The 13028-nt window shown below is 55.1% G+C and overlaps 1 protein-coding gene across 1 annotated transcript in view; it reads right to left on the bottom strand.

Annotated features, from left to right (window-relative positions):
- Positions 1 to 1310: 1310 nt before the first annotated feature.
- Positions 1311 to 13028, bottom strand: part of ITPR3 (inositol 1,4,5-trisphosphate receptor, type 3) — a 91090-nt gene continuing 79372 nt past the window's right edge. The window contains exons 37-58 of the mRNA XM_006860367.1: positions 12881 to 12989; positions 12673 to 12763; positions 12404 to 12573; positions 11084 to 11255; positions 10776 to 10960; positions 10463 to 10663; positions 10240 to 10350; positions 9748 to 9843; positions 9559 to 9660; positions 9388 to 9474; positions 8445 to 8555; positions 8176 to 8368; positions 7879 to 8004; positions 7130 to 7302; positions 6399 to 6563; positions 5687 to 5879; positions 5163 to 5267; positions 4945 to 5072; positions 4182 to 4347; positions 3417 to 3577; positions 2146 to 2307; positions 1311 to 1509 (exon numbers count right to left, since the gene is read on the bottom strand). Coding sequence (XP_006860429.1) covers positions 1441 to 1509; positions 2146 to 2307; positions 3417 to 3577; positions 4182 to 4347; positions 4945 to 5072; positions 5163 to 5267; positions 5687 to 5879; positions 6399 to 6563; positions 7130 to 7302; positions 7879 to 8004; positions 8176 to 8368; positions 8445 to 8555; positions 9388 to 9474; positions 9559 to 9660; positions 9748 to 9843; positions 10240 to 10350; positions 10463 to 10663; positions 10776 to 10960; positions 11084 to 11255; positions 12404 to 12573; positions 12673 to 12763; positions 12881 to 12989 — 3076 coding nt within the window. The 3' untranslated portion in view covers positions 1311 to 1440. The remainder of the gene's footprint in view (positions 1510 to 2145; positions 2308 to 3416; positions 3578 to 4181; positions 4348 to 4944; positions 5073 to 5162; positions 5268 to 5686; positions 5880 to 6398; positions 6564 to 7129; positions 7303 to 7878; positions 8005 to 8175; positions 8369 to 8444; positions 8556 to 9387; positions 9475 to 9558; positions 9661 to 9747; positions 9844 to 10239; positions 10351 to 10462; positions 10664 to 10775; positions 10961 to 11083; positions 11256 to 12403; positions 12574 to 12672; positions 12764 to 12880; positions 12990 to 13028) is intronic.

The following is a 13028-nucleotide window of genomic DNA, read 5'->3' as shown; positions in this document are numbered from 1 at the left end:
AGCAGCAGTCTGGCATCTCATGGCAAGATTCTCAGGCTCCCTTTGTTGTGGGAGCTTCTGGGAGGAAGCCAAAAGTAGTGGTAAATATTGAAAAAGACATCCTGTTGCAAGTGGGGAGGTGGCAGCATAGAAAGATGGAAAAGCCTGCTTGGACTTGAGCCCCACTAACTTGGAGGTGATAGCTTGCAGAAATCTATGTTCCAAGTTGGCCTAAGGGACCCAGTGAAGCCCTAAAGAGGCCTGGCCAGGCAGGGCTTCAGGTTACAGTTGGCTTCAGCACTGAGAGCAGATTCTGGGGAGAGCCTCAGACACACGCATGGATCACAGTTATTCCATGGAGCTTTGGCTCCAGGTGAACCTTCACAATCCCTACTTGAGCTCTCTTTGGTCTAAATCAAGCTAAGGGCAGGGCCTGGGCAGAGTGGACAGCACCCCTCAGTGGTGACAAGTGGGAAGAAGTGGGTTCTTAATTTTGTGTCCCAGATGTTTCCAAATGTTTTTTCTAATGCATCAAATAAAACACACAAGATTACAATGGAAACCAGTTTCACTGAAATGCAGTTGTATCCAGGAATCCCTGTGTGATTGCCCTCCCAGGTATTGAGGGATATCCTGTGGGGAAGAGTTTGTATTCGCATCCTGTGTCCATATTCTTTGTTAATCCCCACACCTGGGGGTGGGGGGCACTTCAGGCAATATTATCTCTTTAATGAACTAAAGTTCTATTAATTTATTTAAGGCAATTAACGTATTAGTTCTCAGGCCAAAGGATTTGTAAAACATTACACCAAAAGAAGAAACAAGCAAAAAACAAAAAAATGCTGCTCCAACACATCCAGCCTTGTGACCGTGGCACGGGACTGCAGGAGAAGAGCCAGGAGCAAGGCCCTCTGTCTTTAGGCCAGCGTTCCACTTGGGGCCAGATGGGGTGGCTGGGGCCAATGAGGTCCACAGCAGATGAGGCATAGAGGGAGACGGGTGGGTGGGCAGGGCTGGGAACAGCACCCTCAGAATAAGTTAAATAAAAAAGCCCTAAAATCACTAGTAACAGCATTACTGCTACCTCCCCCGAGAGACAGGTAGCAACCAAAATGTAGTGCTTGTAGATAAAGAGGTGACCCCACTCCACATCACCCACAGGGAGAACTACAAAGGAACATCAGTGATTGCTTTAAAAGACAAAGGTCTCCAGGACTTATTGTCTAAGGCACTAAGGTAAACTGAGTCCTAGTAAAGCTCTGAGCCTCATCAAGAGCTCTACCATCCCTCCCCCAAAGCTGATCAGAGCCTTGGTTTTTTAGATTAGGGGAGTGTCTGGCAGAATGGGAGCTGGAAGTTGGCGGGCACCTAGCCAGCTGGGCCCCCTACGTGAGGGAAGAACAGTGTTCCCACTCATTTCTGCAGTGACGAGCATTCCCTGTGGGCCTCTGGGGGCTCTCCTCAGCGGCTCATGCAGTTCTGGACGTCCACAAAGCCTAGGCGTTGCCTGCGTTTCCGTTGCTCTGTCATCTAGGGTTAAACATGCCAACAGGTGTGGTCAGACAGCCTGGCGCCCTGCTCTGCAGGGACTGCTTCCTCCCTCCCACCCCCCAGTGGGCCCAGCTGCTGCTCAGTCCTGGCAGCAGGCCAGGGCCCCTCAGGATGCCAAGAGGATGCCAGCCCCCACACCCATGTCCTCAATTAGCCTGTCACAAGCCCCAATTGGATGTAGTTGGGAACCCACCCACCTGAGAGAGGCTATCTAACCCTCATTTAGTAACTGCCAAGTGGAGAGGAGCTGACTGGGCAGCGGGGGACTGGAGGCCTAAACATCACTCGTACCCATCAGTGACCCCTGGAGGGTATCATTAGCAGTGGCCAGGAATGAGGGAACCAAGCAAGGGGTATACCGCCACACACAAGTCTTGGAGACTTGGACAAGGGCTGCCAGCCCAGGTCTAGCTTTCCAGAGTGGAGTGTTTGAAGGCTGCCTTCACATCCCAGGCCCAAGAACTAGGGGCAACAGGATGAATGGGGGCTGGGGCTGGGACATGATGGCACCAGCTCCTCTCCAACCCATGAGGCAAGCAGGGCTATGACTTCAGTGAGGTCTAAGGCTGCCCGGCATGGAACCTTGAGAACAGACAGGGTGGGGTGGGGCTGCACCTGCTCCTTGAGTTCATTCAGCTGGGCAGTGAGGTGGGACACCAGCTTCATGGTGGAGCTCAGCTTGTCCTGAAGGATCCGGATCTCATTTTGCTCTCCCTCCCCCTCGTTGCTCACCAGGGACATGGCCCGCATTCGAGGGAACCAGTCCAGGTTCTTGTTCTGAAAAACAGCACTGGTGGGTTGAGTAGGTAGACCCAGCAAGTAACATGGCAGCATAGGGGAGGTGGCCACCACACCCTGGGCAGAACTTGCCAGGATGTGTCATGGGAAAGTCTGAGCTGACCCTGGTCTTCTAGACAAGGGTAAATTGGCATAGCAGCAAAGACTTGTGGCTGTGAAGGGCAGCAGCTGTGAAGCTGGTTTCTGTTAGACCACCTCATGCTTGTTGGCACCATCTGTTTATTCTCAATGCCTCTAGAGAGGCTGAAGGCAAGGCCTCTGAGGCCAGGCCCTGAATCGTCTTCCTCCCTCGTCACTCCATGCCCTGCCCTAACATACTCCCCCCACACCCAGGAAGAGTCGAGTCAGACAGATGACAGTGAGGGCCGAGAGGAGACCGAGGAAGCTGGCAGGCACCTGTCTGAAACCAAGACACCATTTCCCAGGGCAGGGAAAAGCAGGAAGCAAGGGGTCACCTAGAACTTTCTCAGGCCAACAGATAACACCAGGACCCAGAGACCAGTTCAAAATAAAGACCTAAAAGACAGAAACCAAACTTTGCTTTTTAATCATCATTCACTACCTTCATTATTGTAGGAATTGATCCTGAACTCCAACTAAGTCTGATAATATTTCTTAAGTTTTCCCAGGCTGCATCTTAGCCTGGGACCATCCAGACTTTGGGGAAACTGCCCTTCTTTCCACAGAGCTGACCCACAGACATCGGTCTCATGCAAGGTCTCCCTTGCTCCCACAGGCCTGAGGGCACCACACATTGTTTCAGGCTGATAGGTTTGCATGGGCTTTTCCTGCCACCAAAGCTGTCTCAGAAGAGCTGGGAGGTCCCTCAAAGCAATGGGCAGCTGGCAGGGCTCCCAGGAGTAGAGGGCTGGCTCCAGCTGCTCCCCTACTGGCCTCTCAGCAAGTGTCTACAGCTGTCTGTGCCCTCTCCTCCTCCCTGCCACGGGGTCAGTCATGCAGAAAGATGTGGCCACTCCTCTCCAGGCCTAGAGGACACGAAACCCTAGCCACCAAGGTTTCTGGTGCAGTTGCAACTGTGATTCCAGAAGCGCTTGGTTTGGTTCCCCAGGGAGAGCTCCAGTTCATACCTTAATCATCTGGGCCACATAGCTCTCAGGGCCTGTGTAGTCCGTCTTGTTCTTCACACGGACCAGCACGATGAAGTACAGGTAGTTCCACATGTTGTGCTCGAACTTAATGTGCTCTTCAAACGACACCGTCTTGTTATCAAACTTGTCCCTCTCCAGACCTGAGGGTGCAGAGGTGGAGGCTGAAGGCGCTGGGGCAGAGAGAGCCATGGTGGGGCCATCTGGGAGCCTCTTGTTGCAGGGCGGGGGATGGGCACATGCTCCCCTCATGTGAAGAGGGCTGATGAGCACTTCCGACAGCCCACTGGGGCTATTTGGGTCACTGCTATTTACAGCACCAGCCACTTAGCCTTGGAGATCCTGCCCTGCCACAGCTGCAGGCTGCCCGCAGAGACAACCGAGGGCTATGGGAGCAAACGCCAGAACTCCCACCCCAGGGGAGCAGGGGTGAGGGGTCTCTGCTACAAGTGACACCAGCTCGTTAGCCAAAGTGGCTGGTGAGGGAGCGCGAACTTCACATTAAGGGTGGGAACAACACTGTCCTGAGCTCAGGAGGGTGAGACCACCCATTCGGCTTCAGGGTCCCACTCTGCAGGCAGAGGGGCTAGAGGAATGGTTTCTGAGACCCCTCCCCATGCCCTTCTATGACTCCAAGCTCAAGCAAGTCTTGTTCTCCCCAATTCCAGGAAGGTTCCCAAGAGCCACACTGAGGCTGCCTCAGGTGACACCCACCCACAGGTCACCCGAGGCCCACCGTGGCCTCACCGCAGATGAAGCACGTTGTCTTAAGAATCTCCTCCTTCTTCTGCTTCTCGCTGCGCAGGTCAGCGAAGGTGTCAATGATCACCCCAAAGATGAGATTCAGCACGATGATGATGACGATGAAGAAGAACAGGAGGTCGTAGACCACACGGGCCGGGAAGAGAGACTCCTGCAGGGCCGAGACAGGGAAGCCGGCCCAGGGAAGGAAATAAGGCTCTTGGGCTCAGAAGTCATGGAAATGAGAGTGCACTTTGCCTGGCTCCAGGAGCAAGAACGGCAACCAGACACCCCAAATTTGGATGAGGAAAGGGCAGACTTGGACAGCCCTATAGAAATCAATGGGGAGCAAGGCCTGTCTCTGTCCCTAACTTAGGTTTGACTTCCTTTGCCCTTCCCACAAGACACCTGACCTCACACATTCTAGAAACTAAGTCTGGCTGGAGGGCAGACTTCTTCTTCCTATGTTGGGGATGACATTCTGGCAGCCCCAAATGTGAGTTCTGCTTATAAAGTCTACTCAGTCCCTTGTGGCCCCCTTTCTGTAGGCTGGACTATCGCTTGCCACTCAGAAAAGCCAGCATGCCCAACACGGCTCTGCCCTGTGTCTTGGCTTCCCTAGCAGGGCATCTGTATCAGCAGCAAGGCCACTGTGAATCAGCTGGGTGTGAGACAGGGGAGGAGGGAAACAGAGCTTTTAGCAGTGAAAATCTACAGGGTGCTAACAAGGAATGGTCATGTGGACTGGGCATAGGCTGGTGGCACTCACATCTTTAGAGGGCTTGCGGAGAATGTCGCCCACACCGCCCCCGTTGCGTAGCCCATGGTTCATGACAGTGACGATGCACATCAGCAGTGTGTCACAGGCCCGCTCTGTGCTGTCCAGCTCCTCGTCCTCTGTGAGCAGAGAAGGTGCTTGAACCCCTGCCAGGCAGACCTGTGCCTACCCCGCCCCCACCCAGATGGCCACAGGCACACCATCCTCACCTTCCAGGATCTCAGGTACTGACACATCCGAGACACAGTCTACCTGCTCCCTGCTGCATGTGCCCACAAATGTGGCAGCGCCCTGTGGCATCCCCAGAGGGTTAGCTGGAGGGGACACGCTTGAGTCACAGGGTGGTCTAAAATGCCCAGCCAGATCACCTCTCAGGACCTAGTCCCAACATCAGGATCCCTGGGCCTGCCCACTTCCCACTCTATGTGGCTGTAAATGAAGGGTCTTCAAGTCCCAGCTCCTATAGGCTGTACACTGAGGGCAGAGAGTGGCCTCTGATCCCACACAACCCCTGCAAATACTGGGCCTATCATAAACGGCAGGGCCTGCTCCCCCGGTCCTTTAACATGTCCCAGAATACGGGTAGGTGTGAGCCAGGTCTCCCACAACCCAAGAGGACAGCCTGTGGCAAGGTGCCAAGCCTGGTGGGACAAGCGCTGTCAGGTCCTGGTCACGGTACCAGCCAGACCTCATGGCCCTCACACCTGCCCAGAGTGAGTGAGGCCTCCCAGACCTTTGGAGTGGTTGCTGGGTAGCCGGTCGACCTCAAGAATGAAGTCATCCTTGAGGAAGAGGAAGCCCACGATGGAGAAGAGGTAGACCAAGATGAGGGCCAGCAGGGCAGTCAGCAGGATGGAGCGGCCATTGCGGGTCACACTCTTGATGACGTTGAACAGTGTCTCCTCGCGGTAAATGAGGTCAAAGAGCTGCAGGGGCAGGGATGGGACCTTGAGGGGCTGGGCCCGCCCACCTCACTAAGGAATCTCCTTTGGGGTTGCCCAGCTCCAATGGTTCACCACAGGTTCCTCCAGTGGGCTTTCAAAGGAGTAACCAAATGTCTGGAATTCCTGGGTCACCAGAAGGGGAATGTGTGATGAGTGGAATATGCACACATATACCAGCCACAATGGAGGGGGATCATCTGCTCTTCCAGAATACTTACTACATACCAGGGAACATTCAATCCTCACAATTGTTCTAGAAAGTAGGTGCTATGGACGTCCCCATTTTAGAGATGGGGAACCAAGGCACAGCAGTTTAAAAACTTGCCCATAATTTCAGAGCACCAGACTGGGTCAGTGGAGGAGAACTCCAAAAACACTCCTTGCAGTCCAACAGCAAGAGGACTGGACAGAGAGGCAGGTTCAGGGGAACTACTGGCAACTCACATGAACCCCAGCTACCCACACACCCCTGCCCAGCCGTACCCTACTCAGTGGCCTCACCAGGATGCTATAGAAGAGCTCATGGGCAAAGAGGCCCAGGACGCTAGTGAGGATGTAGCCCACATGGTATAGGAATTCCATGTCCAGGATCATAGCCTTATAGCCACGAATGAAGGTGCCACGGTTGCCCACGAAGCTCACCACAAACACGATCTTGTTGGTCAGCTGCAGGGTGAGTGTAGGGTAGAGGATCAGTGCCCACTGCCCACCCTGAGTCTCCCTGACCATCACCCAGTGGGCAGTCTGGCTGGGCTAGCATTAATGAAAATGCTCTCAGAAATACATCTGGGCCCCTGGGACTCAGAATATAGGAAAGGCCCTTAGGGTCCCCCAGATCCAGGAAAAAACTGAGGTGCAGGTAAAGAAGAATGGGGACAGAAACCACCCTTGGCTTTATAGTGCATTTGGGGAAAATCCCGTTGTTTCCATTGATAATGAAAATCATCATAATGTGCAAATATTTGATGTCTACAACAGGAACAGTGACTGGCAGTATACAAGCAGCCCAAGTATACACAGCATTCCAGAAGCTGGTGCCCCGGAGTGCCACCTGCCCCCAGTTGCTGAGAAAAGGAGGAGGCATGGAATAGTCCTGACTGCTAGCTGGTTTATGAACTTGGGATCTCCTCATAGGGAGGAGGGGAGACGGGGCACAACAACAGTTGCTGGGAAGGTCTGACTACATATGAACATGGGGCTACCTGGGGGTGGGGCTCCCCACCAGCACTCACATTAAGGGCACCCAGGATATTGAGCGTGGGCCCAATGCCCAGGTAATAGATGGAGCGCAGGATGAGCGCCACGATGAGAGGGCGGATGCTGTAGCGCTTGGTGAAGAGTGCCGCGATGGAGAAGCAGATGAGGATCCAGAAGAGCAGTGAGATGAGTGGGGAGCCCAGCACGCCTAGGGGCCGCAGCAGGGACTGAGCAGGCCTGCGCAAGCGCAGCCCCAACGCAGACCATGCCTTCCTGGAAGCCTTCCCTATTGCATTCCTGGTCACCTGAGTTTAGCCTCCTCCTCACACCTCCCTTTCCAGGCCTAGATGGGAGGCCGTCGTCAGCTGCTAGTATGGGAACATTTGTTTACATATACCTCATGTTTCTGGCTCCCGTATTTGTGTGTGTGTGTGTGTGTGTGTGTAAATGTGAGTGAGCATATAACTGAGTGTCTATTTAGATATGTGTTAGTTTATGTTTATGTATGTATGATGGTGTTAATGTGAGTGTGTGAACCTGTGTTACTTTTTGCATGTGTGTTTGTGTCTATGTGTGAGCATGTTTATGTGTGTACATGGATGAGTGTGTGTTACTCTGTGCTTATAAGCATACATGAGTTTTTTAACTAGGCTGAGCCCAGCCTTATCTGACCCAGAGGTTGAGGACCCAGTGAATGCCGAGCCCAGAGGGCAGTGCAGGAGGTGCCCCCTCCTTCCCACTCCATACCTGGTCCCCTCCGAGCCCAACCAGCCTGCAGCCTCACCTGTGGACGCACCCTCCACATACGGATAGAAGAAGGCAATGATGATATTGATAAAGACGGCCAAGTTGAAGGAGATGCTCCCCCACAGGGTCATGCGGCGGGAGAACCAGTAGATCAGTGGCATGCCTGAGGAGAGGGCAGCCAAGAGCTATTAACACCCTCTGCCCACTCCACCTGGACCCCATTTCCAGAGGTAAATGTGTTTGAAAGAACCCTTTCCTAGGTACCCACCAGTGGGGGCATCATGACTAACTGCTGCCCGGCCCTCCTGCCCGCCCGCCCGCCCTCTGTGCTCACTGCGGAGCTTCCGCTGCCACTCCATCTCGTTGTGCAGGAAGGAGGACTGGTCGAAGAAGTCGCTCACTTTGCTGCCCTGCTCATCCTGCTCGGTGGTAGTGAAGAGCCGGTGCTTGGTCTCCTCCGTCAGGAACTGGCAGATGCCGGGCACCGGGAACACAATCTGCTCCATGCTGCGGTCCTGCCGCACAATCTGGGCACACACCAGGGCGTCACACCTGGGCACACAGTCCCTCACGTGCTCCCACCCCTGCTGCCCCAGGCCCCACCTCAATCTGAGATGTGTGGTTCTCATAGTAGGCCAAAGGGTCCTCCTCGTCTTCCTGTGCCGGTGCAGACGACTTGAGCATCTGAGACAGCTGCTTGTTGTTGAGGCTGAGCTAAGGGTGGGAGAGTGCAGCCTAGTGTCTGACCTCCACACAGGTCCCTCCTTGCCAAGATTGAGGTCCACACAAACCCAGCTCTAAATTACCCCCACTATCTTCCCAGCCAGCTTAGGCCAAGCCCAAGCCAACTAGGACCCCAACCTCTTGGGTCTGGTGAGAAGCAGGAAAGCCAAGTCTAGAAGGTTCCACAGCATAGCTAGTACCTGCCTCAGTCCTGCCCAGATGCAGCTGACTTTACTCGAGGCTTCCAGACTCATCCCAGACCGGCTCCAGCCAGGCTCCCACCCCAAATCCAGGTTGTTCGCTGGCCCTAGTCCTCTTCCCACCCACCCTGAGCCCTGCCCCCAGACTAAAGCTCCTCCCCCTCAGATCCTAGCTCCAGATTACAGGCCCTGACCCTGAACCACAGCTCCTTCTGGAGTTCTAGACTTAGAGCCCTGGCCCGGATTCCAGCTGGTCCCTCAATTCTCATCTGTGCTTTCATGCCTGCCCTCAAGTTACAGGCCCAGCCTTAACTTCCAATCCCCACCCCCCAGATATTCCACACAAAAAATACCCCACCGCTGTGGAGTCTTCCAGACTCAGAACTCTATTGGGCAGAGTGGAACTGCTCTGTAAGGTTTTCTGAGGTGGTAACTCTATGGAAACAGACTGCCTCATCTTTCCCCTCAGGACCAGCTGGGGATTTCAAACTGCCAACCTGTCAGCAGCCGAACACTTAACCCACTGTGCCACCAGAGCTTCTTCCCCAGATACTAGCCCTCCCAATCTGCCACCAGCCTGGCCCCTAAGATCAAAGCCCCAACGCCAGCTTGTGGGTACCCACCATGGAAGAAATGCCCTCGGCCTCCTCCTCTTGGATGCGCTTCACAGGCTTCAGCAGGTGCTGCAGCTGTTTGTTGTGCCTGGAGAGCTGAGGGGAAGGCAGGCAGTCACAGGATGGGCATGGTCACTGGAGCATGGTCACTGGGGCAGAGCCTCAGAGTGGAGTTGGTACCTGTAGCGCCAGGATGTAGATGTTGTGACCCACTTCCCGTGGGCTCACGTCCGAGTTCTCTCGTTCCTCCTCCTGCAGGTAGGCCTTCTTGATGACGTCCACCTGATAAGACAGCGCCTGCTCGAATGGCCTCTCCCTGGGCCCTCATTCCCATTCTGTTCCACCTGCTGCCCCCCAGTCCAGTCTCACCAGCTCCTGGGGCCGCAGACTGATGAGGATGCGCTCAGCATTTTCACTGTCATGCCGGCTCTCCATTAGAGCCAAGAGCAGCTTGGAGGCATTGTCCTAGGCGTGGGGGTTGGCCACAGTCTGAGAGTCTCACCACACATCCCACTATCCAGTAACAGCAACATCTGGTCCCCAAGCTGTCCCATGCCCCCCAGGTTGCTGAGAAGTGTATTTGTATACCCAGTCCCGTATCTGTCTCCCCACCACAGGCCTGTCTTCACTCCCACACTGCGGCAGGCACACTTAGCTCCCCAGACAGCAGACACATACAAATACAAAGGAACTCTCTTTCAAAGTAAGCCTACATCCAGCTGGTTTGCTCACTCGTTCACTCTTGTGGACACACACACAGGTGCATTACACATAAGCAACCTGCACACACCATCCCATGCATCACTGCACACACACCACTCCCCCACAACCTGCTAACAGCACATACACCCCGGGCCCCACCTTGAGCTGCAGCACTAAATCCACGCGGTACTTGCACAGGGGGCTGATGTCATTGAGAATCAGGGCAGTAATGATGTCAATGCCATTGGACTCGTGCGTCACGATGCAAGTCTGGCAGGGGCAGAGGGGGCCCTCAGACTTGTGGTAGCTCCAGAGACCCTAGGCCCCATCCCCATCCCCCACCAACCGCCAACATCCAGCTGCCCCTGCCATGACAGCTCACCTGGTTCTCATGGCAGGGACCCTGGCAGTACTCAGTAAGGGTCTCCAGAGTCTGGATGACGAGGCCCACATTGTCCTCGTTGATATAGAGCCCCAGCAGGCCCAGGCCACCTGTGGTGCTGCCACACATGATGTCCAGGAACTGCAGAGTCTCACACACCAGGTTGTAGTTGGTCTTGTTGTTCTGACAGCGTAGGAAGTTCTGTGGAGGACAGGAGAGCTGGGCACAGGGCGGCTCCAGCAATGAGGGGGGTGCCGGGGAGCCATGCGCGGGGCTGCATGTTGACTGGGGGCTGGGCCCGTGCGGGGCTCACCTGCAGGTCACGGTTGTGGTTCTCACACAGCAGCTGCAGGAAGCGTAGGATGGGCTGCATGATGAGCACAGACGTGCCCATCTCATTGCTCTGCACGCGCTCGCCCACCTCATGCCCCCGGTGCAGGCTGGGGCCTAGCAAATAGCTGGATGAGGAGCTAGGCATGGAGAAGGAGGCCACACGGCCTGAAAAGCAAGGACCAGTAAGGCCAGACCCTCGCCCTACGTTCCCACCTTGAACCTCCTTCCTCATCTTGCTCTATGCCCCTCGGTCTGCACCCTCTGACTCCTGCTCGTGTGCACCCTGACCTTTGGTGGGGGGGTCTGGCTCACGGTCCTCACGAGGCTGGTTGCCGAGGTCACTCATGTTGACGGTCACTGTGGACTTGGTCTCCTGCTGGGCTCGCTTCATGCGGTCATGCAGCACCTTGAAGAAGCGCTCGGACTTCTTGTCACTCATCATCAAGTTGTAGAAGGATTTCTGGGAACGGATGGTGGTTCAGGGACAGCCTCAGCACAGGACCAGGGTCCTAAGCTCTGCCCTATGCTCCAGGGACAAGGATGGGGGCAGATTGGCCCCCAGAAACACCCAAATTCGACAGGCCTAGGAGGAGAGACACGGCTGTGCACTGGGACTAAGGCTGGGGAGGGAGGAGACAAGGGCCTGGGAGGTCTACAGCTGTGTGCAACACGGTGCCTTCCAACTTCCTGACCAACCCCTGCATCTGCATTCACCCGTCTCCCACACAGCAGTCAGAGGAATCCCCTCACGTCTAGGTCACATCCCTCCTCTGCTCACGACCCTGCAGTGCTTCCTGTCTCACAGAGCCCACATGGCTCTGTGATGACTGTTCCTCTCAACCCCACATCCCCCAGCCTACCCTCAGTGGTCCACTCCAGCTACCTCCCTTCATGACCTTCACCCTGGCTGCTTTCCTTTCAGGTGTTTCCCCAGCCCCACCTCCTCCTTTCAGGTTTTAACTCAAATGTTCCCTGCTCAGACACTTCCTGCTCACTATGTTTAAAATCACTCTGCCCCAACCCTCTCCAGTCCCTTGCTTTGTATATACCAAACCTCAAACCCACTGCTCTGTGCTCAATTCTGACTCACAGTCCCCATTTCCTAGGGATCAGAGGGCTTCATCGTGCTCCTGAGGTGAGGCTAGTTGAGTTTGAATGCCAACCTTGCAGTTACCAGTCCAGGCTTATCCTACAGTGACACCAGGACTCCCACATATGAATTCTGTTCATTGGTTGGTTCACACCCCCAATGAGACTGTCTCTCCTGTTCAGTGCTGAACCCTCAGTGCCAGACCCACAGAAGACACTCAGTGTGGATTAATGGGCCAAATGAAGATAAAGCAGTGAGAAAGGGCTTCTTGAAGATGGGGGCCTGTATTGAGCACTAGAGACTGCAGAGGATGTGGAAGAGGTGGGAAGGAGGCCTGAACAGAGGCGGGCGGAGATGGGGCAGGAAGTGGAGATGGGGAGAGGACTCCACCAATGGATGGCCAGACTTGGGCTGGCTGCCAACACCCCAGCCCTGCCACCAAGTCCCTGTGGCCTCGGCAGCTTGGTACGCACACTTGTCCCACCTCCTGAGTGGGAATGAGCATCCAGCACTCCCACCTGGATCTCGGTGTTGCCACCATCCAGCAGACGGATGGCCAGGCCGATGCTCTCCTGGAAGATCTTCTCATTCTTGGTGCTGGTGATCAGGTCGCACACCAGCTTGGTGGCCCCCTCCTTGTCTAACCGGCACTGGGTGGCCGCAATTGCTGACCAGTCTTGGTCCGGACCTGGAATGGGAAGACCACTCACTTGAGTATGGCCTGGTGGGAGAGAGAGCAGAAGGGAGGGCTAGGGTAAAGGGCACAGGGGAGGAGGGGGTTACTGACCGGCACCCATGGGGTCTGGCAATTCCCCCTTCGAGCTGGACTTCCGGTTCTGGAGATAGTTCTGTAGCAGCATCTTGCGCAGCTGGTTGCCCTGGGGAAGGATGGGAGTGAGGCCCATGGTGGACACACATTTGGTCAGCCACATAGGCACTCTTCAGCACCTAATGATGGGTCCATCAGCCCTGGGCCCTCCTGCTCAGGCCCTCACCCGGTCACCATATTTGGTCTTCTTAAGCAGCATTTGCTGCAGGGTCCGAAGCACCTTGATACACAGTTTCTCCTCGGATTCCATGAGGTCCTTGGTGTGCTGGATCAGCCTGGACCATAGGGAGGGGCACACTCAGGGCTGCCCCCTG

Source organism: Chrysochloris asiatica, unplaced genomic scaffold (genome assembly GCF_000296735.1).
Source record: "Chrysochloris asiatica unplaced genomic scaffold, ChrAsi1.0 scaffold00038, whole genome shotgun sequence".
In the NCBI taxonomy this organism is placed as follows: Eukaryota; Metazoa; Chordata; class Mammalia; order Afrosoricida; family Chrysochloridae; genus Chrysochloris; species Chrysochloris asiatica.
The sequence above is the reverse complement of the archived record's forward strand: the minus strand, read 5'-3'. Positions and strand labels throughout refer to the sequence as shown.